Here is a 20,327-nt window from a genome sequence, read left to right on the forward strand (position 1 = left end):
GCAAAATTCGTATTTATCAACAAAAATATCGTTGCATGGTTCATCTCTAGTAGCCATGCACGGAAACGAGATGTGTATGATGATATGGAAAATGTGCGATAAATGCTAAATGCAAGGAAGTGCAGCGAAGGACTCTGCAGGCAGCTGCATACTTTTACATACTTGCTGTTGTCCAGCCTCGGAACGTTGTGCATATGCTAAAGTTAATTAATGATGACAATTTAAATTCATATCGCCAATATAAACAGTGGCGATGCGTGTTGTGCATTCTCTTTTGTATTGAAATTTTATTGGTTGATTATACCTACATTAATAAATAAGTAAATAAATATCATATATGTGTGCATGCATGTATAAATATGTGCAGAGTAGAGAGAAAAGCATTGGCACACACGCACATTGACCCTGTATCAACCGTATCACCATCACAATGCCAATTTGCATCGCCGAGTTGACCGCTGCCTTCCAACAAGCGGAATGTGGCTCTTTTTGTTTGATCGTACGATAACGATAGTTCTTGTTCTTGTTGGCAATCATGGGAGTGTTTATTACATTTGCTTTGTTGATGGCTACAATTAAAATATTGAATCATCATCTGTTTGTAATTAACTGCAAACGCACATTGGAGATGCACATACGAATTTTCGCAATTTTGTTTTCTTGCCAAAGGGATTTGATAAATGTGGCCCAAACTATGGTGATTTCGAGTGGTAGACGGTTTTATGAGGAGATTTCCATGGCAAAAATACACTTAGAGTTTTGCCGTTGGGCGATTGCTATTAGAGTAAACTTTCTCAGGCATTTTGATGTTTCATACCTGCTGTGGGTTTTGAACTCGAGGCTATCGCATGGTAGGCAAACACAAAACCAATCAGAAACGGTGACCGTAATATTTATTCTTGGAAATTGAATGATTTTTATACCATTATCTCAGGAAAATATTTAACACTAAAATAAAAAGTCTTGTAGTTGCCCCTCGGTAGGAAATGGATGTGCTTCGTATGTATTTTCCTTTCATTGACGAGTAAGTGCGTTAACTTGAAGGTTTCTGCAATGGTTTCTGCTGTTCACTTTTTCCATTATATTTTGCAAATTTGAATATTCCGACCATTCTCCTCTCAGATGTCTTTAGTAAACTATATCTGACCGCATCCATTCTGGACATTATTTGATTAAATTTGAATTTATTTTACTTTACTTTAATTATTTATCTTTGTTTTATCTTTATTTTTTTTTTTAACTATCCTATTTTATCTTCTTTTGGTTTTTTTGTTTCATTTCATTTTACTTTATTCTATTTGAATTATTTTTTGTTTTATCTTATCTGTTTTTTAGTTTCTTCTTTTTTCTTTAATTTTTATTTTATTTTATTACTCTTTTTCTTATTCATTTAACTTGGTTTTTTGTCTTGTTTCATTTCATTTTACTTTATTTCATTTCAATTATTTTTTGTTTTATTTTATCTGTTTTTAGTGTTTTCTTTAATTTTTATTTTATTTTATTTGATTTATTGAATTTCTTTTTAATTTTATTTGATTTTTTTTATTAACCCCTTTGTTTTTTATTTAATTTGGTTTTTTTTTTGTTGTGTTTCATTTCATTTTACTTTATTCTATTTCAATTATTTTCTGTTTTATTTTATTTGTTTTAATTTATTTTATTATTTTTATTTTTTTTGTTTTTTATTTTTTTCATTTTCGTTTTTATAACTTTTTTTAAACTTTCCTTTGTTGTTATTGCATTTAATTTGTTTTTCTTTTTCGTTTTACATATTGCATTATTGTTTTTTGCTCTGTTTCCGCGTTTCAATTTTTTTGTAATTTTGCTTTTATTTTTATAATTTTCTAAATTTTTTTTTTAATTTTGCATTTACATTTTTTTTATTTTGTTTTATTTTATTTATTTTTTGTTTTATTTCATATTGTATAACTTTTTTTATTAATTTCTTTGATTTTGAGTACATAATTAAATTTTATAATATATTGTTTTATTTTTTTTAATTTTTTGTGTAGTATTTTATTTATTTCTTATTTTATTTTAGATTTTTTTATTTTATTATATACGATTTTGTTTGATTATGTTTTCGCTTTTTTATTGCATTTATATCTTTTTTTCTGTTTTTTTTTTTCATTTTAATTTTTCTTTAACTTATTCCTTTGTTGTTATTTATTTTAAATTTATTTTATATCGTTTTATATAATTTTGAAACTTGTGAAATTTTTGCCACAATTTCATATTCGTTGATTTATTTTTCGTTTATTTTAATTTATTTTTCGTTTTTGTTTTGTATACTTTTTCCATTTAATTTTTTCTTTTGCCTTTTTATTTTCTTTTTTATTGTATTTTTAATTTAATTTAACTTTTTTTATGTTCTTTTATTTTAATACATACCCCAATGACTTTGTCAACTGTCATTACTTTCCCTTCAGTTCTTGCAGTTCGCTGCAGGTCAGTGCTCCAATTTCTGCAAATGAATGACCAACTGTTACTGAGATTTTAAACCGTTGACAAAATAAATGTTTTTTTCTTTTCAAATGAACCTACGACGCAGTGGGAGCGCTGTCTTTTACTGCTTGTTCTCCGTCATTGATGCAGTTGCTGCCTCTCGTCAAATCGGAAATTACACTTTTTCATTAGTCGAAAGCGGAAATGAACCTGAAACGAAATTACACACAGGGGAAGAGAACAAAATATACAATGATCAGTGTGCTAAACGTTTTACCATACCGTTCACAATTTTTCACCTCACCAAGCAGCCATAGAGAGCTTGCTTTTTTAGTTTCACACATTTTCTGCTACAGAATTTTTATTAAAAATTGAAAATTTAAATTACTAAAGCTGATATGTTTTGAAATACCGAAAAAAAATTTTTGCAATTTTTTTATCAAACATGAGTTGATTGGGTATTATATGCAGGCATATACGAGGTGTGCTCAAAAAAAATAAAGTGTACTTACATTCGATTTTCGATTATTATTGCTTTTTAATGTTTGTACGCTCGTGTCGCAGATATGTTCGCGGTTTTTGCAATGTGGCATGTTTCGTTTGTTTGTGAGAGGCATAAATAAGGCAAGTGTTTTGCGAGTTCTCCGCTTTTCAGCACTATGTTTTGAACACAACTCGTATTATATTCCTATTATAAGCGATTATTCCATAGTAGTTGCTTCAAGCTTCCCAAAATATGCCAAACTTATTTCGAGGATATCTGCACATAGAATTGATGTAATAGGTTATCAACATTAGCTGCGCAATACCAATCATGCCGGCTTTCCTGCGTACCCAAATCGTGAACTGCTATGCATACCGGAAAATTTAAAGGAAGGCAATGCTAAATTTACATTATTATCATCGCTATCAACCCTCGCTTTTGCACCTTACCTATGCATGTTCGTAATTTCCATCAGCGAAGTGCGGCACCAAGTTTGCTGCAGGAGCAGAACAAACATAAATTCAATTTTCATGACATTCCGTTGAAGTTTTGACACAGATTTCCCCCACGGCCAACTTTTGCTATGCTAACATTTTCTCGTTTTGTTGGTTTTCTTGTGAATCAATAAAGTTCAAAAAAATGCGTACAATTCACCTCGTCAATTTTTTCAATTCACAGTTTTTTGGCGCCCTTACTCTCGTAACTTTTCTTTATTGGTAAAAATAGACAAAAATATAATAATAAGAAAAGGAAAAACGAGTAGCCACAGGAAAGACTTTTTTGAGAGGATAAAATTTTAAAACAAACGAAAAAATGTGTATTTTGAAAACCTTATGGCTCTCTAAAAAGGATGGAATTGCTTAAATGACAAATTGTTGGTGTTTCAAGTAAAGAAATGATGTCACAGCCAGCAACCACTCAATGTCATTGAACAAAGAATGATACGAAGAATGCAATGGAAGGCAGATTTCGTAACTTCGGAAACTTCTCAGTTTAAAGAAAACTACGCAATTTATTCATGTATGAAAGATAAAATTCTATGGAGAGCTTGGGTTAGATTAAATTGAATATTGAGGCATTGGGCGTCGTTTTGGAGAAACACACTACCATCTACATGTGCTACAAGAATTTTGGGAAGAGATGCGTGTTTTGATCACCCTAGCGCATGCTCTTGTCATAATGGGGGACCCTTTAGCTGTGCCTTTTGAGGCGATTGGATCAGTGTATGTACAGGAGTGGCCTTCTGTTCATTGACTGGAACCATTTCACCACGATTCGTAGTTGTTCTAAGCAACTGAGTATTTCTTATTCAAGTTTACTGCGAATTCTGGCAAAATATTGGACTCTAGTTTCGCCTTAACTCGCCTGAAGGGAGCTTATGATGTTAATTGGTCTTAGTTGGCCTCCTGCACTTGTTATTTTTTTTTTTCTTTTGGGATTTACACTCAGACCACAGATTTCAATTGACAGTCAATTTTTTTTCTTGTATGTTACTTCTTTTCTCAAAATTGTGGGGACCGATAAAACTGTAGCACTTACTTCAACCGATGTTTGAAATTCGATTGATTTTGTTAACATTCTTCTTTTTTCGAAAAAAACCTTCCTTCGAATTTTTCCTTTATTCATATCTGAGACTATTGTCAATAATCCCTGAAAGTTTCGAAATATACCGTGCGTAAACCGGTGCTAAAATACAATACAATATATATTTTTGAAAATTTCTCTATATTGTTTTTTTTTTTTTGTTCTTGTGCTAATATTTTTATATTTTTGTGAAAGTATTTATGTTTTTGTGCATTCTACTCGTACTCCAAACTTTGTACACAATACGCAAAAATTTCAAAGACACCCGAAAACTTAAAGTTTCCAACTTTCTTTTCTTAATAGAACAATTCTGAGTACGCAGGTTTATAGCCGATTCAATCATAATGTAACAGGGCGCAAGTTTCAAGTGGCTTAAAATGCTGGTTAATTCTTGAAATCTTTTTTTTTTTTTGCTGAGGTGCTAAGCTATTTCTATGTTTAAAAAACCTCCTGCTTTACATGGCATAACAGGCAAACAGGAAGCTTCAAAAATCAGTGCAAACTTTGAGTGAATTACATTTAATTTTAATTTTAATTTAATGGGCTATAAAATGGTTTACTCAGAATTTTTGTAGAGATTCTATATAATTAAAAAGCTAAAAATGTTGATGACAATTTTTTTGTTGAAATTTGTTAAATTTTTGAAAGTTTTGTACACATTCGATCGATTTGCAAAGGCGCGTAATATATGTATGTCTATACAAACAGAAGCTTATGACAGCGCTGCTCTAGAGCAGTGTTTCTTTTTTATTTATCTCAGAGACTTAGTGACCCGCGTTTCCTTCGAAAAGAAAAATTTGAGTCAAAATTGGCAAAAGTTATCTCATAAAATTTCTTATATTTGGTCTTACTTAGCTAATCCGAACTATATTCGTTTTAATATCGAAATATAGTGCCTTTTTTTACTTCACCTACACCCTTTATAGCACATCCGAAGATGACAAACTGCGCTCTTAAAGTAATTGATTCCTTGTTGTTTTCTTTTCCTTCCCAATCAGACGAGGAAAGTGGGAACTATTTCCATAATATAAATGCAATTAAGCAACACTCAATGCATCCGCTGCATGTGGCAATAAGACATTTGACACCACTACGCGTTGAGGTGCTACTTAGAACACTATGCCGGGCATTTAAACGATAAGCGCTGCATTAGCCGCAAATGTATAGAGTATGAAAAAAATTGCAAAAACACATCTTCTTTCTCCAGTAGATACAATTTAATTAATTACAATTCCTGAGGGTGTTGGACGAGTTTAAATCGCATGAAAAATCATTATTTTCAATTAAAAAATGTTGGAAAGCAGTGTAGAAGAGCGAGTGCAGATTGAAGCGCTTGAGGTGATTTTACTGCGCTGGGGAAAAGTGGGTCGCCCAGACAAAGCAAAGGAGTCAGAAACGAGCAATTTTATGCCATGTTGCATGCATAGAAATACTCCAACTGCATACAGACATACGCACATATATTGCTCGTATATGATTTGTGTCATGCATTTCCTTCTTTTTTGTTTTCAGTATAAATATCGTATTCACTTATTTCCTTGTCTGGCTCTAACAAGTACACATGTATGTTTATATGTGTATGTTTGGACTTTCGAGTGTTTGCGTAAACTGCTTGCAGTGCTTTAATTTTAAGTAATTTTTCGCATTGCCATAGTTCGGTTTTTTTTATCTGATAAACGACGTTATAAAGATATATTTGAATTTGTTGGAATCTTAACAATTTGCGGAAAAATATGTGTATATATTTATTTGCTTATCAATAAAACAATATAAGTGAAGTTGGCACTAGGCTTTAAATAGAAGTGAAAAAATGTTGCTGGCATTATGTTGGTGGCATGTTGCGAGGTGTTTTCACAGATATATGCGAAATTTCCCGCATATTTCAGCGCAATTGCATTTTGTATGACAGTCAATTCTCGCTGAAATGCAGGCTTAGTACTATGCTTAAAATGCCATTTAAAATGCCTCCGAAGATATGACATTTTTAAGCGAAACATCTTCGCTAAGAGTCTTAAGTAAATCTGATTTATAAATATAATTGTGTCATTGATTTATGTGTTTTGATTTATTTAAAACACTTTTCTTGCCATAATTTGCCAATTGCTTCTGGAGTGATGCTCATAAATTGCACGTTTCTTCTCATTTAACAATCAATGTTGCTAGCAGCATTTCACGGCAAGCCAAAAGCGTGTTGCTGGCGAAATCTCACTGTTGTGAAGTTAGTACTAGTATTAATCCGAGAATCTCTTATTTTATTTTGTACTATCCAGTGCTGCTCAATTCAAGCCTATGTTCAAATTGCTTGCCTTCAAGTGGCTCTTTTTATGGTTTATGCGTTTTTTTTAAGTAAATCAAATGATCTCTATATCGGTAGAGGTGCATTTTCCAAAAAATACAGCACACAAATGTTACACTTTTGATGATAGCCTAGTAATTCTTAAAGAATCTCAAACATTTTGTGGAATGCATAAGAACCTCGAATCACGCACCCTTGCAGTCACTCTAATGTAGGAATATTTAAATAATTTAAAATGTATACAAATACGATAAACGAAATGAAAATGTTAAAATGTAAACACAAATATTGTAGCTTTTGGCGACAGCTGCTGACGCGTCCACACATATTACCCACAAAACGAAGCTTCAGTCTGTCCCTTCGACGCGTCAGTGGGTGTGAGGCGCCTGCCAAAGGCTTTCCAAAGGGTTTATATTTGTGATTTTTATTTTTTAGGTCTTTTGACTTATTTTTATATTTTTTATTTTTATTTTTTATATTGTTATTTTTCACACTACGGTTTGTTTTCTTTGTCACTTGGTCACCCATTACATTAAATTTGCTTGCATTTCAGCGCATGTAGAGCGAAATGTGTGTATGTACGTACCCAGTTGTGTTGTGTTTGTGTTTGAGTCTGTGGCTGGGAAAATAAGCCGCAACAACAGCTTTAAGGGTCGTGGCATTATCGCGTTCACATTCACATTTGTGTGTTGCTGCGGCAAGCACTTGCTTTGGTGTCCATTATGTAAGCGGAAAAAATGTTCAAATAGCGGCAATTTATTATCTTTACATACAATATAGAGGGATGCCAGTGAAAATATTTTCAGATACTAGAAAATAACCAAATTAGATATCAAACTATCAAAAATTGTTTAACTAACTAACATTTGGCTTATGCGTTTGGAATAGCCATGGAATTTTTCGAAAGTCGTTTGATAGTCCATTTTGACCAAGCACGAAATACTGTTAAGATAAAGCTCCGTTGAGTAACTCTTAAGTCCGAAGTATTGGTGAAATTGTTATAATGTCATAGAATTAGAAATCCCTTCTTTTAAAAAAATGTAGTAAAATGCGTTGGCACTACCGATTTTTTCAATAAAAAACAATTGCATTTGATCTCGTCCAAAACCACGCAGCGCCTCAGCTCATTTCCCGCTAAGAACTGAACTTTTGTTAAAGGGTTAGGACGCTGTAAAATTTTCAAAGGATAGTTACAATTTTTTTTAATTAAAAAATACTCTAACACTTCAAAAATGGCATAATCAAAGGGTTAAGATGGGAAAAATGTCTAAATACTTTTATTGAATTTGAATTGAAAAGTGTATTTCTTACGTCGGTCGGTCACATACGTCGAACAAGTTTTGGGCGATTGACTTCAAATTTTTACTCTCTATAGATTGTCTTGATAGTTCCTCTCTTCTTCCTTAGCATGACAGTCCTGGAGGGACCTCTAATTCCACACATATTTTCCTTTAGATTTCTTGATCCAGTACTAAGCGCTCCCAGTGTTGCACGTTCATTTCTTTGAGATCATCGATAACTGCTTCTACGCATATTTTCTTTGGTCTGTCCTTAGTCCGTTTTTCCCATACGGTTGTTTCCTGAAGACTCGTGTTGATGCTCTTTGTTCTGGCATTCTTCCTACGTGTCGAAGCCAGCGCATTTGTTAAGCTTTTATGCCTTTTATGATGATTTTCCCTTGGAGGAGATGCTCAAGTTCAGAGTTGTATCTACTAGGATATTTGTCATCGTCCACAATTCTCAACCATATGTAATGATTGGGCAGAAGCCTCATTTCAAAATATTTAAATTCTTCAACAGCTTTGAAACGTGCATTGCCAATAACAAGATCAGCTGTGGGTATGGTTTTGACTTCGTCCGCAGCATAACTTGCTGTTGTCGTGGTCGATCTGTAGTCCAACTTGCAGTGCCTTATTTTCTGGATCATTGGATGCTTTTTTTAGTGTCATAAAGTCTCTTGCAAATTGGCTATGTCATTTGAGTACGCACATATTTGTATCGTTGAAAACGTCTTTCTGGTAATCCAAATAACCAATTTCGATATTTATATATTGGCGGTAATTAAATACTTGGATTATTTCACCCTATCGGAAGAGTCCTAATTTTTGCAATTGGCGTCGTACGTCAATCATATTTGTTACTTGTGAGTCCAGCAATGGAGCGCCTAAATGTCAAAATAAACATTTCCATCACTCAAATCATTTATTTTTTTAAATGCGTTAATTAATCTTGAAAATCATTAGTAATAATTTAGTCAAATTATACAAAAACTTAGGAAAAAATAATTTTTACAAATTTTGATATCTATAGTAAGAAACTTTTTTGTCAGAATTTCTATTTATGTTATTTCATTGTTCCACTACGAAAAATTCACTTACTCTGTTAAGTTCCAAGTATCAATAAAATTTGAAGAATCGTTACAGATTCAAATCAATTAGCTGACTTTAGCTTGCATTTGCAGTTAGCTGAAAGCAGTTGGACATGAGAGGTGTGTTTAGATATATTTATGTAAAGAAGCTTATCACTTTGACTTGTCTTTTTTCAGCCTTAGGAATTTCAAGATTTATTAAAAAGTCAGTTTTTGTCCGAGTATTTTGTCCTACGAATTTGTTTGTAGAATTACGCCACTAGCAACGCCTGCAAATATGTTGGAAAAACTGATAACATTCGTAATACGGCTTTTACTGTTAATATAATATTTTCTCTTAGGCAAACCAAATTGAGTTTACGGCATATTAAAATAAAGTTTGTGTGATTTGATACAACATTAATTGCAATGAGAATTTGGCTGTGCCAGTTTTGTAAGTGAGAATTTGGGCACTTGAATGCAATATTTCATTGTAGTTAAGCGTAAACTGCAGTTAAAGATCGTTGAAAATGTTCTAAAGATACATCATATAGTTTACTTATTTCAATAGTGTCGTATTACAAAACAAAAAAAAAACAAAAATATAGTGAGAAAAACTGCTTCAAAGTTTTCAATTTTCTATGCTTATATTTTCATCTAATGGGATACTGCTAATAGATATCGTCATGCGTTTTTTACACAGCATAAAGAGGGAGCTTGTAGTAATTTCTGCATACGAATATACATGTTTTTTTTTGTTTTATGACACCATCGAAGGAAATCTGTTAAACACTCTTATGATAAAATTAAGTGAGCTCTATGTAAATTGCATTATTTAGGTTATTCGTATGAAATACAGGATATATAGTATATATATACCTATTCATCTATTTTTATGATGAAAGCGTTCCAATCACTTAAGAATCATAGCTCTAAATAACTTATAACCTACTGAGAATAACAAAACAAGCCTTTAAAAAAAAACCGGGAACAATACGCTAACATTAATTAAAAAGTGTTAATCAACACAGAAAATGAAGAACCGCAATTAACCAGCAGAATTATTTGAAACACTCTAATTAAAAAAAAACAAAATCGGACAAGCATGGCAGCCCTTCTGATACCATTTTATATATCATTTAAAACCTGTGTGTGCACACATACATACATATATGCATATATATTTCATTTAAAACCTGTGTGTCCTGTGTGTGCACACATACATACATATATGCATTGTCGCCAATTTGCTTTCACACTTGCATATGCACACATACGAGTACACACATTAATACATTCGCATAGCGACACTCGCAAATGCAGAGCAGCAGCCTTTCAACATAATCCAACGACAATGCACCTGTTCGTTCGCTCGTCCTGCCTACTGTTGGCTAACTGGTTAGCTCATTGAGTGACTGAGTGTCGAGTGTCTGGCTAACTAACGGACTACTTGACTAGTTGACTAGTTGACTATGTAGCTGTCGAGTGACTGCTGGCCATTCACGTCCGCTGCTACTATCTATTGTTCGCTGTAAAAGTTCACGCCAGTACAGTGATCTCGTTGCATGAAAGTGCTACAGTGTGATTTCTTGTTGTTGCTACTTTTGTCAGCTGTGCTGTCAGGCCTTAGTCCTTGCCTGTTGTAGGTATTTGTTAGTTTTGTTGTGTGCTGTTGTCGCCATTGTTAGTATTTTTGCATAAATAAATTCTTGCAACATTGTACAAATAGCAGCGGATTAAAGTCTTTACCCCTGTGAGTGAGTGTAACATCCTTGCACACGCACACACCCACACACGCATACACATGGCGCTTATATGCTCCCCAAAATAGGATGTACTCATTGTAGTGCTATATCCTTGCTCATGTCGTCACTTATGTTATATAAATATATGTACACCTGTGTTCGCAATAATAGCAGCGTTGCCTGCCGCAAAATTTGGACTATTTGTTTATTTATTTTTTAATTTTAATAATTTTGTTTTTAATATATAGTTAATATGAGAACAGACGGCACAGAATTTATAGCTTCAAACTTTGCTCAAAATAAAAAATTAATAAAAAAATATTCGGGAAAAATTTCAAAATTTTTAATTAGCATTAAAAAAATGCCGGGTATGCAGTTTTATAGAAATAAATACATAACTCTATCAGCAAAAAATAGTATCAAAAATCAACTCGAGTTTTGGCCGCAGTATACTAAAATTTAATGGTCTACTAAACTGCATGCCCAGAATTTTCCAAAAAATTGTGACTGAAAGGTTTGAAATTTCAATGCAATTTTTTTGTACTTTTTCAATTTTGTACAAAGTTGAAAAATTTGAGTTACTTGATTTCTGATTTATCTGCAGGATAATCCATATTTTGATAAACAAAAATAAAAATATATATAAAAAATTATTTAAAAAAAGATATAAAATATATAAAAAAAATAAAAAAAAAATTAAAATAAAATAAAAACACTTTGCAATGTCGCACTGCTATTATTATGAGCGCAGGTGTACAAGCATATGTATGTACTAGAATGTACTTATGCATAAGTACTTCATATATCCCTCTCTGGCAGCTTCAATTTTTGGCATCTATTTTTGCGTTGCCTGTCGCAAAATTTGGACTATTTGTTTATTTATTTTTTAATTTTAATAATTTTTTTTTTTAATATATAGTTAATATGAGAACAGACGGCACAGAATTTATAGTTTCAAACTTTGTTCAAAATAAAAAATTTAAAAAAAAATATATATTCGTGCAAATTTCAAATTAAAAAAAATGCCGGGTATGCAGTTTTATAGCCCATTGAATTCTGTTCCAATAAGTTGTTAGTTTGAAGTGCCTAAATATTGCGTTGATTTTTCTTATTTTTTTTTCTTATTTTTTTTTTTTATTGTTTTTTGCTGTCGGTCTTGTGCATTTTCTCCATATAAACAAAATCGTGCATATCGAAATAAATACATAACTCTGTCAGCATTTTAAAATTTAATGGTCTACTAAACTGCATGCCCAGAATTTTTCAAAAAATTGTGACTGAAAGGTTTGAAATTTCAATGCAATTTTTTTTTTAATTTTTTACAAAGTTGAAAAATTTGAGTTACATGATTGCTGTTGCAGGATAATCCATATTTTGATAAACAAAAATAAAAATATATATAAAAAATTAATTATTTAAAAAAAGATATAAAATATAAAAAAAAATATGAAAAAATTTAAAAAAACATAAAAAATAAATAAAATAATATAAAAACACTTTGCAATGTCACGTTGCTATTAATTTGAGCGCAGGTGTACAAGCATATATATGTACTAGAATGTACTTATGCATAAGTACTTCATATCTCCCTCTCTGGCAGCTTCAATTTTTGGCATCTATTTTTGCAGCTGTTTGCTGCATAACACTTGTGATGTGCAACATTTTAGGGATTTCCTTTTGCTGACGTCTGAAGTAGCTTAAATTTTTATAAGCACAAAGTATTTCTTGTGCCATGAGTTTCTTGCCTGCTTTAGTATGTACTACCTATAAAGTGCCACGGTGGATTGCATGCCACACATGTGCTTAGCATGAGTGTAGGAGCTTACGAGTGTTGCGAACTCGTGATATGTATATTCTTGCCAAGCTTCTCGTTGTGTTCTTGTGCTACATAGGGGAATTTAGTCGTAAAATGTGTGGCATTTACCACTGCATTTGCGGCACGTCACCACAACCGTTGCCCAGCCACCTACTGCAATTTTCATTCGCCACACTCACACGCATGTAAATGCATGCATTTGTTATAGCTAAGTCTACGTATTATACATATATATGTACTATATATGGTGCGGTAGGTTCGGCATTTTTATGTGCCACCGGAGTTGTGACGCGTATGTGAGCGACATTTTTTAGTATGCAACGTAGGTTTATTGCTTACATAAATGAGTATTGTTTGTTGTTGCAAAGTAAATGTCATATAAAGTTTAATTACCCTCATCTAAATGAACCGTTAATTAGCTGGAGATTGAAAGGAGCAAAAAAAAAGCTTTCTCAACCATCAAAAAATGCTTAAAAATTACTGTTCTTCGGTTATTATTGCATTTCACAGGAAACGAAACTAAAAAATCATTTTAAAATTTTTTCTCTTTTCAATTATCAGTTTACTACAAATTTATAGTGATTTATATCATTTAACTCAATTAGGGCTGCCATATTCATAGCATAGATATAGGCATTTACGCTAGGTGTTCTAATGCTAATATAGGGTTTTTTAATAGGTGCGCTTCAACTTTTTTCCGATAGGGAGGGCGAACGACCCAATATTTTTTATTTTTCGCTTGTCATTTGTAAACTTCAATAGTATACATTTCATCATGGAACGCTACACACTTGAGCAACGATTGCAAATCGTGCAAATTTTTTATGAAAATAATCGTTCTGTTGCTGCTACGGCCATTTTACGGTCCATTTAACAGGCCGTCCCGTTTTGGGGTTATGTGAAGTCATTGGTCATTGGTTTTATATTTATTGAGTTTGAAACTTTCATTTATATGACACTGGCATGATCATCTTACTGAATTTTGTTTCTAAAGACGTTGCAGCCCTAATCCAAGGTATATTCAACATTAGGATTTGTTACGCCTCCTTGGTTTGACATCAAATTAGATAATTCAAATAGGTGGCAACCATATCCAAAAATACGTTCAAAAAAGTTTCTAAAAGTGTATGGCTTGGCACACATGCTGTATTACTTTAATCATTTGTTATTATTTATTTAATTTATTCAATTAAAATTTACAAACAGGTGGCAACTCTAATCGAAAATATACTCAGATTTAATATGTCTCGTGCCACTTTCCTGTGACACCCATATTGTTATACTTCATTTATTTTATTAATTTTACTTGAACTTAATTTTTCAAACACATGGCAACGCTCCGCAAAAATATTTGCTACAATAAGTTTCCAAAAGTTTCTTTCATTTCACACACATACTGTATTATTTTAATTATTTGTTATTAATTATTCAATTTATTGAACTACATTTTGTAAGCAGCTGGTAACCCTATTTAAACATATATTCGGATGTAGCATTTTTCATACCCCTTCCCTTTGACATCCATATTGTTATACTTCATTTGTTCTCTTCATTTACCTGAACTTAATTTCTCAAACACGTGGCAACGCTTTCCAATAATGTTTTCAAAATTTAGCTCTGTTAATTCTTTTTTGATTTGATACATGAATTGCAAAATTTGATTGAATTAATTTAATTTTATTATGGCAACTCTCTTCAAAAGGCAGCCTATTTTTCAATCCAGCTCTTAAACTATATTTTGTTGTATATTTTTTTGTAATTTTAATAAGAAATTAATATAAATTAAAAAAGAAGTGGTCAAAAATTGTATGACTATATTTTGTCCATATAACGTTCCTATACATTGAAATAGCCTTTTACCTGATTCGAATATTCCGTTTTTATCTGAAGGCGTCGTAAATAGGAATAATTTTTTCTCAAAATTGCTCTTCGCCCTAAAAAGATTGAAGATCACATATCTTCATATTCTTGACATTGTTGTCTCTGTAGCAGCATAAATACTCTCCATACAATTATTGGAATGCTGCTAGAGTCACAGTCCTTTGCTGTTCGTTCTGGTAACTTAAAACCGACATTTGTGGGAATGGCTTCAAATATTTTGCTTCTGCATCTTAGGTCGCTAGAAAGTCGTAGGTCGGCGTCGTTTGCTTTTAACCTCATCAACGTAGGCAAAGATTGTCTCTGCTTGTTGGAAAGCCATCGACTTAACGTTCCATAGCACTTTCATCGATATTTTCTTCCTTTTCGAGGTGACAAGAGAAAAAATTATACTCGCATTTCTCGTGTCTGTCGAGAGTTTAATGTTTTAGATAGTGGTGATTTTTAATAATTACCAATGATGACTTTAGTTGTACTAATGGTATTAATGGTTGGTTAGTAATGCTACTAATTTGCTCGAACTCAATTTCTCATTACTTTTCTGTAACACCATAAATTCATGACTTTTTGAATCAATAAATAATAAATTGCAAATGTTTTAAAATTTCCTAATTTTTCTATTTTTATTTCATTTTTGCAGGCAAACCGTCAAAAGTCATCCACTTGCGCAACATTCCAAATGAGTCCAGCGAATCAGATGTCATCTCATTAGGTGTACCATTTGGTCGCGTCACAAATGTGCTCGTTCTAAAGGGCAAAAATCAAGCTTTTCTCGAAATGGCCGACGAAATATCCGCGACATCGATGGTATCGTGTTACACCGTCACCCCGCCTCATATGCGCGGACGCATGGTATACGTACAGTTCTCCAATCATCGCGAATTAAAGACAGATCAAAGTCACAACAATGCAAGTATCAGATTGTAAATTTTTATTAAATTAAAATTTAAAGTATATGAGCAAGCCCTGGTATTTCAGCCATTACATATGCATGCGTAACTACCATCTCTATTAGTGGAGACCGTCAATGGCAGATTTAAAAGCAGATATTTAAGATAAACACTCAATATTTAATTTTTTTGATCCAAACTCCTCCTCATGTTATCGAACATAAGAACCACCAATGAATGTACCCGTATGCCGTGCACAAACACAGTTAGCAGCTGCCATTAATTGGGCATAAATAGTTGTGTGAATAAACAAATTCACATACAAACAAAATGAATGCTTGAGGCGGGCATTAAATTTAAATATCCTCATTCATGCCACATGGTACAGCTGATGGTGTGTCTGGTTGACGCCATTTAATAGCCCACATTGCCAAACTCATTTGTAGAATGTGCATTAAAGCGACCGAAAGAGGTGAGAAACTCGACACTTTTTAATTAATCACAATTTGTAACAAATTATACCCAAAATATCCTTTAAATCACGGACAGCAAACCAAAACAACCCACGTACGATTCTCGTTGGCTGGCATCATTTAAAAACATATGTAAATTTTCATCTATCTACTATAGATGCATGTGTTAGCAGCACACATGCACGCACGCTCACCTTGTGGGAGATAGAATTAGATGAGAACCAGCGCAGAACTAGCGCTATAGGGGATGGTACTAGTTTTCAGATTATTTTCCTCAAACCTGAAATAGCTGTCCTCGTGCTTTACTAAAGATTATCCCGACTGCAAGTCGTAGCGAAAGTGAATTTGTTTGACTTCGAAGCTCATCCCAATTGGTAACATTAGTAATCAAGGCGGATCAAGTGAAACGTGACATAATTAAGTTAGGTTAGGTTATATTGGCTGACCGAAGTCTCGTAAAAAGCATTTTGCTCCATAGACCGGAGCGAGAGTATGGATCGTTCAAGATGCGCGTATTGTTCGCGAATTTTAAGAGTCGTTCAAGCTCCAGTTCAGGGATACATTCTAGCTTTTCAATACTGAGAGCACCCAGGTAGCAAAATCTTGTGTTCGAGAGAGCCAGACTGCAGCATAAGAGATGCTCCAGGGTTTCTTTTGTACCGAAATATTCAATTTCATATACTAAGAAGATTTTGTTATATTAAAATGGCTATGTTATCTTTTCGATTTTCACAATCAAACTACGATGGCTTGCACAAAACCGTTCAGAAACTCTACCGCACTCCACGCCTTTTGCGCTAGTTCCGCAACCGTCACTAAGTGCATTAAACAAAACTAGTGCTGTAGAAGATAAGCGCCAGTTTTAACTGTAATGTGTAGATACCCACATTTAAAATGGCATTTGCGGTCTTTATTTCGATTTTAACCCTTGTACTGTAACCGTAATTTATAACTTATAAACCGACACGTACTGCCAGCCATACCTTCACGCATTCAATCCAAGCCATATTTGTGATCACACACACAAACACATACTTGTACATACATATGCTCGTACTCGTACGAGATAAAGTGATTAATTTTATTGTACGGAGCCACCTTCTTTTCACCTGCCTGCACCTTTTTTGTTTAAGGCAGAGGTCAAAGGATATCTAAGAATCCAAAAGTAGTAGTTGGAGGGTGAAAGTGTTTGTCAACCTTCGCAATAGGCCAGTAAGTCAGTCACGCAGGCAGCCACTGTCTGTCAAGTAGAGACTGCCAGTTAGTCATCTAACGTGTGCGTCAAGGTTCTTGAGTTCTGTAAGCTACATAAGTCAAGTCGACAGCTGTTTCTTGCCTTGTTAGTGCGCTTTCTCACCACCCACTTACAATCAACGATGACTGCGTGAAGCGAAAGCAAAATAAAAAACGACAATCTGTTACATTTCACTGATTCCGCTAACATGTTTGTTTGTTCTCCTTTTTTTTATATCCGTTTCAATTACTTTTTCTTACCTCGCATCTTCAGACACATAGAAACTTGTTGCCTACTGGCAGTGACACAAATACGCAATGCAAACAGCGGGTAGTACTATTTTTATGTATGCATGTATATATAGGTGCGTATGCATGTATGCAAGGCAAATGTTTTCTTAGTACAAATGCTTTTTACAGTTATACCATATAAGTACATGTTTGTCTACTTAAGTAAATCCACGGAAAGTTAATGGAAATGTTTTTCCAATTCCTCTAAGCGCATAATTAATTTTCTTAGTTTTTCATTACTTAACAGCTGTATGAATTTACCTTTACAGGCATTTTGCATAAGATTTAATTATTACTAATAGGACTATGAATAAGTTCGTGCGGTTTTTTTTCGAAATTTGAAACTTTATTGACGTAAAATGGTTACAAATTTAATATTCAAAATATTGTCCATCGCTTACTACTACTTTTTCCCATCTTTCTGGCAATTCACGGATTCCCTTTGTGAAAAATTCGGTCGGTTTTGCCGCAATCCACGAATCGATCCATTTTTTGACTTCATCGTAATTACGGAAGTGCTGGTCAGCCAGGCCATGTTGCATCGATCGGAAGAGATAGTAATCGGATGGCGCAAGGTCTGGACTATACGGCGGGTGGGGTAGGACATCCCATTTGAGCGTTTCTAAGTATGTTTTGACCACTTGTGCAACATGTGGCCGAGCATTGTCATGTTGCAAAATAACTTTGTCGTGTCTATCGGCGTATTGCGGCCGTTTTTCTCGCAGTGCTCGGCTCAAACGCATCAATTGTCGTCGGTAGACATCCCCCGTAATCGTTTCATTCGGTTTCAGTAGCTCATAATACACAACACCCAGCTGGTCCCACCAGATACACAGCATAACCTTCAGGCCATGAATATTCTGCGCCGACGTCGATGTTGAAGCATGGCCAGGGTATCCATACGTTGCCCGACGTTTTGGATTGTCGTAATGGACCCACTTTTCATCGCCAGTCACAATTCGATGCAAAAAACCCTTTCTTTTGTGCCGTTGAAGCAGTTGTTCGCATGCCATAAAACGGCGTTCAACGTCTCTTGGCTTCAATTCATACGGCACCCAATGGCCTACCTTTCGGATCATTCCCATGGCTTTTAAACGTTTGGAAATGGTTGATTGATCAACTCCCAAAGTTTTTGCAACCTCTTCTTGCGTTTGAGCCGGATCTTGATCGAGCAATTCCTCCGATTCGGTATCCATGAACTTTGGCGGCGCACCCTCGCGTTCTTCGTCTTCCAAGCCAAAATCACCACTTTTAAAGCGTGCAAACCACTTCTGGCACGTTCGCTCAGATAGAGCATGCTCACCATAAACTTCCACCAAGATACGATGACTTTCGGCTGCTTTTTTCTTCATATTAAAATAATGAAGAAGAATTCCCCGCAAAAACACATTATTTGGCACGAAATTCGACATTTTCAAGTGTGGTAAAAATATTGTTGTTTACGCTTCAAATAAAAAACTTATACTGACGTTTGTGCCTTACGACAGTAGCTCTCCAATGAATGTTTGGAAATGTGGATCGATGGAATAATAATCAAGTTACGCCATCTGTTGTAAAACCGCACGAACTTATTCATAGTCCTATTAATACAAAATAGTTGAGCTGTGGCACATATGAAATGTTGTGGCAATGAAAATTTATGATTTTTTTGTTGAGGTCAGGGTCTCAAATTTGTAGGTAAACAGCTTTCACTCTCATACTCAGAAATTATGGCATATATCTCATATATATGATGCTATTGATGATATTGATAATTTTTATGATGCCCCTTTTTTTATTCAATCCAAACTAACAGAAAAAAGTGTGTTGATGGTCTGATTCGTGGGGTTTTTTCCGCTGTAGACCAGCATTATTCGATTTTCAATTTAATAGTACTCAACTTTGTGACCCGTTTTGTAAACGTTATATCATGACATATCGCATTCTTATTTGTGCTGTCAAAATAAAAAAAAATCGTTAGTCCAAATTCCGAACGCTCTGTGGATCACATTGTAAATTTATGTACTCACCTGTTAATTTTTAATTTTTATTCCATGCTTTACAGTCTGTCTAATGGAAGCTTAACCGATAAAATTCAAACTTAGAGTTCCGCTATAAAAAAATATAAGTGCTGCTAAATAGGTATATCCCTTTTGAAATTCGCATTTAAACCCTTTTTGGGTGTTTGGCCGAGCTCCTCGTCCTATTTGTGGCGTGCGACTTGATGTTTGTTCCACAAATGGAGTGACCGACAGTTTTAAGCCGACTCCGAACGGCATGTATTTTTTTATGAGGAGCTTAATTGTTCTCCTGACAGGTTTGCCATTGTCTGCCGAGGTATGATCAACTATTAGAGAAACCTTTTTCCACGTGCCTGTCGAAAGCAAGATCAGAAAATTATTGATTAACAAAACCGAACTTATCGTTGCGTGAAGTTGAAGCAGTTTTTAGGAAAAGTGGTGTTAATGCATCCAAAGACACGATTCGTGGACACTTATGTGCAGATGACCTCAAATTCCGGAGGACATTGAATAAATAAGGACATTGAAACGAAACGGAATGAAACATAATATTATTGGATGAATTTTTCTTTTGGGTGAATAGTTGCATAGATCGGTCTGCTTGTACTGCTGTAAAATCGACAATTTCAACGGACTGTTAAGCAGCCAGTTAAGGTTCATGTTAGCAGCGCCTTCTCCGAAAAACGATTTTTCCGTTCATTTGTATTTATCGCCAAATTGAATGGAGTTTTGATGAATATAATTTACCAAAAAGTATTATTGCCATCAGCTGCGAATATATTTGGAAGAAACTAGTTAACCTTGGATTTTACAGGAAGATAACGGTCCCAAGCATTGAAGGCCAA

At 33.9% G+C, this 20,327-nt stretch overlaps 1 protein-coding gene across 4 annotated transcripts in view; it reads left to right on the plus strand.

The window, feature by feature from the left end:
* LOC128855067 (polypyrimidine tract-binding protein 3-like) overlaps positions 1–20,327 on the plus strand; it is a 181,268-nt gene that overhangs the window by 33,814 nt on the left and 127,127 nt on the right. For all 4 annotated transcript variants that reach the window (XM_054089663.1, XM_054089665.1, XM_054089664.1 and 1 more), the window contains exon 2: positions 15,236–15,504. In XM_054089663.1, coding sequence (XP_053945638.1) covers positions 15,236–15,504 — 269 coding nt within the window. The remainder of the gene's footprint in view (positions 1–15,235; positions 15,505–20,327) is intronic.

This window comes from Anastrepha ludens, chromosome 2, assembly GCF_028408465.1.
Source record: "Anastrepha ludens isolate Willacy chromosome 2, idAnaLude1.1, whole genome shotgun sequence".
NCBI classification, from domain to species: Eukaryota; Metazoa; Arthropoda; class Insecta; order Diptera; family Tephritidae; genus Anastrepha; species Anastrepha ludens.